The sequence below is a fragment of the Saccostrea echinata genome, unplaced genomic scaffold (assembly GCF_033153115.1).
Source record: "Saccostrea echinata isolate AGI-Se365-2 ecotype Australia unplaced genomic scaffold, CSIRO_AGI_Sech_v1 ptg000217l, whole genome shotgun sequence".
Lineage (NCBI taxonomy): Eukaryota > Metazoa > Mollusca > Bivalvia > Ostreida > Ostreidae > Saccostrea > Saccostrea echinata.
In genome coordinates, this window is record NW_026889966.1 from 44,593 (window position 1) to 49,742 (window position 5,150).

The following is a 5,150-nucleotide window of genomic DNA, read 5'->3' on the forward strand; positions in this document are numbered from 1 at the left end:
TTTTTTAATCGTAAATATAATTCATCTACATGTATTTGCATTACCAGCTGATCGGGGTGCCCTTTGCCTAAAACTCATTTAAAATTGCGGAAGTGACATACAGCGATTCGCATGAATGCACATTGTATCGATAGAAGGGAGTCATAAAACAACATGAAGGGGTATATCAATGTAAACAAGTTTCACACCTTCGCGTTCTTTTGTTTACAAAGAAACAACATAATTACGTATAATTCCATGGATTATAGTATTGGTACATGTATTAAGACCGTATATTGGGACTTCTTCTAAATCGATATACGTGTAAATCCTGCTGCATCGTATAACCCGTTAAGAGAAAGAAAAAAATCCAAATTATTTGTAAATATTAATTATAAATAAAGTTTTTAAAAGGGTGCTTGGATGCCCGGAACGTTTATTATGGCCGGAACCAAACTTACGCGGGCCGGAACGTTTATTATAGCCCGGAACCAATATTATAGGTATTTAGCGTTCCGGCCGGAACGCTAAGTTACCCGGAACGTAAATTATGCGACACCGGACAGCAGTTTGTTCAACTCCTCGTCGTTGCGGATGGCCAGCTGCAGATGACGGGGGATGATTCTGGTCTTCTTGTTGTCGCGGGCGGCGTTGCCTGCCAACTCCAAGACTTCGGCGGCCAAGTATTCAAGAACGGCGGCCAGGTACACGGGGGCACCGGCTCCCACTCTCTCGGCGTAGTTGCCCTTCCTCAGCAGACGGTGGATGCGACCCACGGGGAACTGAAGTCCGGCACGGGATGATCGGCTCTTGGCCTTTCCCTTCACCTTGCCTCCTTTACCACGTCCTGACATCTTTGATCTGTTACGAGTAGTTGACGCTCAAGGAATGAAATCAACGAATAACTCAAACTCAGGCTTCGCGACCCTATTTAAACACGCAGGCGGATTGAACCGTGCAGCCAATCGGCACGATCGTATTTTACACACTTTGTCGCTCGCCGAACAACACTAGTTTTCTCGAGGGTTCGTAATGTACTGATCGGCCGTTATCCGTCCGTTCGATATAAAAGCAGCGAGGCGCGAATCGACACTCATAGTTTTCAGTTTGTATACAACCTGTAAACATGCCACCCAAAGTCGGATCTAAAGGAGCTAAGAAAGCAGCCACTAAGGCCAAGGCCCAGAGAACTGGGGACAAGAAAAAGCGCAGGAAGAGGAGGGAATCCTATGCCATTTACATCTACAAGGTCCTGAAACAGGTTCACCCAGATACTGGTGTTTCCAGCAAGGCCATGAGCATCATGAACTCTTTCGTCAACGACATCTTTGAGAGAATCGCTGCCGAGGCCTCCCGTCTCGCTCACTACAACAAGCGATCAACCATCACCAGCAGAGAGATCCAGACTGCTGTCCGTCTCCTTCTGCCCGGTGAGTTGGCCAAACACGCCGTCTCTGAGGGAACCAAGGCTGTCACCAAGTACACCAGCAGCAAGTAAACTGCAAACTTGCACTTCAGAAAAACAAAACGGCCCTTTTCAGGGCCACACAAATTTTTCGAAAAGATACTTTCAATACAGCGTTAAGAAACGTGTGTATATCAGGTTTTGTCGTAACAAGGTGTTTACCTTATTTATTTTTATTTCTTAGCATTATCTGTTCTTGTCTGTAGACACTGTTCTTGCTAATTAATAATTTTGAATGTTGGTCTATGCCTGAAAATAAAAAAAAAAAAAAAAAAAAAACCTCTGAAAAATACATGAACACGCGCCCCCTCATAGTGTACATTAAATATTTACAGACAGGGAATTTAAGAAAAAAAAAAGTGCCCCAAAGAATAATTTATAACACAACAGTTACAGACGAAAACAAATTTTAGCTACACATAGGCATGTTATACAATGTGAGCCTTAAAGTAATTTAACAACAGAGCAGTTCACTTTTTTTTCCCCTCTCTCTCAAGCACATGGAAGACAGCCAGAATGAATAATTTATATCATAAAGATTAAAAAAAAAATGTAGGTTAAAAACAGAGCACAAGCAAATTATAAATATTACGGTATGCATTGTTTATAATTATATTGGATCATTATACATTAGAAATCATTAAGAGAAAGAATATGCCTAGTAAGATACCAGTTCAAGTACTGAAACACTGAATGTCTGTATCTTAGAGGCTTGTAATGAAGATGTCGTTAAGAAAGAATATGAACGAATTCCTTATGATACAGAAATAATATATTTTGCCTGGGTCTATCTTATTCAACTGAAATTTGAATTCTCTTTGTTATTTCTTTTAAATTAAATGAAAATTCCTCCTATTCTCATGAACTATGACAGACGAGGAATAATGTACTATACCTCAATACATAGAAAATATATACCCTAGACAGTTTGTCAGTGTCTGTCTGGAGGATATGAACTGATACTTTTCACCCTGGCAGGTATATATAATTTTATTTGTATGAAATATGCCCTGGTGAAAGGTATGTCATACCTTCATGAACTTTCAAAAACATTTCTTAAGTAACCTAGATATTATAATTCAGTATATCAAAGGATGTGTGATGCACTGAGGCACAAAGATAATGGTAGATAAACTATAATCACCCAGAAATTGTAATTACATCTTATTGAACATTTTGCGTTGTGATCAACATGTGTACAACATGTATAGAAAACTAGCACAGATTTAATATCTACTGGAAAAATATTATAGCTCATTACAGGTTATCTTCATGAAAAAACTGTAGAGTAAATATCCAAGCTTGTTTTACATTTGCAAAATTTTGAGAAGTATTCGTGTCAATTTTTGAATACATATATAATTACCAAAAACATTCTAAATGGAGTTTTGAAATTATTATCATTATTATTATGTAGAAAATTTACTTTTAAAAAGAAAATTTAAATAATATTTTCAGTGTTGAAAGTGCTATGTCTGGCATTGAGGAAATTGCAGAACCTACAGATCCAAGGACTAAGAGCTTTAAGCCATTTTCAGACAGTTTTGTGGATCCTTTTAGGTTTGACAACATTGCTCTTTTGTCACACATATTAAAAATGTTTCTTTCTAAGGCCAATAAAAATTAATTTGTTTGATGTACTCCGACTGACCTGTCAAAATTGCCCTTACCCTATCTTTTCCCCAGTACTTTAAATTTTAAATGTTTTTTTTTTTTTTTTTGGGGGGGGGGGGGGTCAAGGGAAATAGACATTGTTTCATTTTAAAGGTTTATAATTCTCTAAGATACTTTTTAGCTCACCTGAGCTTTTCTGATCGAAATTTGTCCATTGTCTGTTGTTGTTGGCGTTGGTATCGTAAACTTTTCACATGTTTATCTTCTTCTCAAGAACCAGTGGGCCAATTTCAACCAAACTTGCCACAAAGTATCCTTGGGTAAAGGGGATTCAAATTAAGGTCCACCCCCTTTTCCAAGGGGAGATAATTATGAATTCGTGAAAAATTAATGGCATCATTTAAAATTCTTCTTCTCAAGAACCACTGTGCTTGAAAACATGAAACTTAAATGGAAGCATCCTCAGATAGTGTAGATTCAAGTTTGTTCAAATCATGACCCCCGGGGGTAGGGTGGGGCAACAATGGGTAGTCAAAGTTTTACATAAGAATATATTGGGAAAATCTCTAAAAATCTTCTTCTCAAGAACAGCAAAACCATGATTGATCATAATTATATGGAAGCATCCTTAGGTAGTGTAGATTCAAGTTTGTTCAAATTATGACCCCCAGGAAAATACAGGGGCATATTTGTCATATTAATTCATAAGCATCCATATGAAGTACATCCCCCCCCCCCCCCCGAACCACTTTTATATTTAAACTTTTCAGGACTGAATTGATTTCTGCTGTTTCCTAGCCAGAGTGCTCAGGTGAGCGATGTGGCCCCAGTGCCTCTTGTTTGAAATAACATTTTTATAGCAATAAATATTAAATCTGTCTTATCCGGTGTATCATGAAAGCATCAATAAATCTTAAGTTTATGCTTTTTATGACAGTAATTGATGTTAGCTATAGATACTGCAAAAAAAAAACAAACAAACAAACAAACAAACAAAACACCTACCTACATTCCCACCTTGAAAAATGTAAGTCGGAGTACATAAAAAAATATATTATTATTATTAGTGATGGCCTAAATACGTCATGTATTATTTTAGCATGAATGATTTTGATATATGCATTTTTATTAGATTGACAATGAGTGCCTCTGAACTGACATGCGAAGAAAATGACTCTTCTGATGATGAAGAATATGAGCCAAGTTTCCACCTGTCTTTAAAGTAATTTTTATTAGAATTATTATTTACTTAGTAATATAAAATTAAATTAAAAGAGGTTAAATATGTTTAATCATTGTAAATATTTCAGATAGCATGAAACATACTAATGGGAAAAATTATTGGTAATTGGTTCATTAAACTGTAATAACATAAATTTTATAATTTTGTTATGTTTTTTTATTCTCTCTATAGACTTGACCATGGTGTGACGCTAGATGAGTCGGATTCAGAAGAGATTGAGGACGATGAAGAAAAATTTGTAGAACATGCTGAGTATAGTTGTCTACCAGTTATACGCAACAATGATGAAATTGAACAACTGGTCCATGATTGTCCAGCCATGGTTTACATTAATCAGCTGATTACCTTGGCAGAAACAGGAGTCCCTAAGATTTGTAGGGTGAAAGGATGTGAAGCTCAAGTTCACATTTCATCAGAAGTAGTGTCTTCAGCTGTGTACCTGAGATGGGTAATGAACTTCAGTATAATTTTAAAAGAATCATATATAATACATATTGTGACAAGGCATCATTCACCTTTCTTTTTGAAATACAAAGGCACTTTTTAAATTTCTGTTCCAGGTCTGCACAAACAATCATGAGGCACACAAATGGTGTTCGCAACCTCTTCTTAATAGACGGGTTCACAGTGGGGATGTTTTAATCTCAGCAGCTTTACTGGCGTCAGGAAATAATTTTCAAAAGATTTCCCTGTTTTTTAAGTTCCTGAAGCTCCCCATTCTGTCTGTCTCATCATTTATAAAGATACAAAGAACCTATGTCACTCCAACAATTGAAGAAATTTGGAAAAAGCATCAGAATGATATTCTAGAAGAATTCAGAGGAAAAGATGTTGTTGTTCTTGGTGAGT

The 5,150-nt window shown here is 36.7% G+C and overlaps 3 protein-coding genes across 3 annotated transcripts; 2 read left to right on the plus strand and 1 right to left on the minus strand.

Moving 5' to 3' along the window:
* Positions 1 to 369: 369 nt before the first annotated feature.
* On the minus strand, positions 370 to 884 carry LOC133177744 (histone H2A-like). Its single transcript, XM_061312653.1, has one exon. The coding sequence runs from the start codon at positions 831 to 833 to the stop codon at positions 528 to 530; it is 306 nt and encodes a 101-aa protein (XP_061168637.1). The 5' UTR covers positions 834 to 884; the 3' UTR covers positions 370 to 527.
* A 143-nt stretch (positions 885 to 1,027) lies between these two features.
* On the plus strand, positions 1,028 to 1,614 carry LOC133177741 (histone H2B). Its single transcript, XM_061312650.1, has one exon. The coding sequence runs from the start codon at positions 1,106 to 1,108 to the stop codon at positions 1,475 to 1,477; it is 372 nt and encodes a 123-aa protein (XP_061168634.1). The 5' UTR covers positions 1,028 to 1,105; the 3' UTR covers positions 1,478 to 1,614.
* A 1,294-nt stretch (positions 1,615 to 2,908) lies between these two features.
* On the plus strand, positions 2,909 to 5,144 carry LOC133177752 (uncharacterized; the record flags this gene model as incomplete). Its single annotated transcript, XM_061312659.1, has 4 exons — positions 2,909 to 3,004; positions 4,191 to 4,280; positions 4,473 to 4,749; positions 4,862 to 5,144. Coding segments are annotated over exons 1-4 (739 nt in total), but the record flags the coding sequence as incomplete, so codon positions are not given.
* Between the last annotated feature and the right edge of the window lie 6 nt (positions 5,145 to 5,150).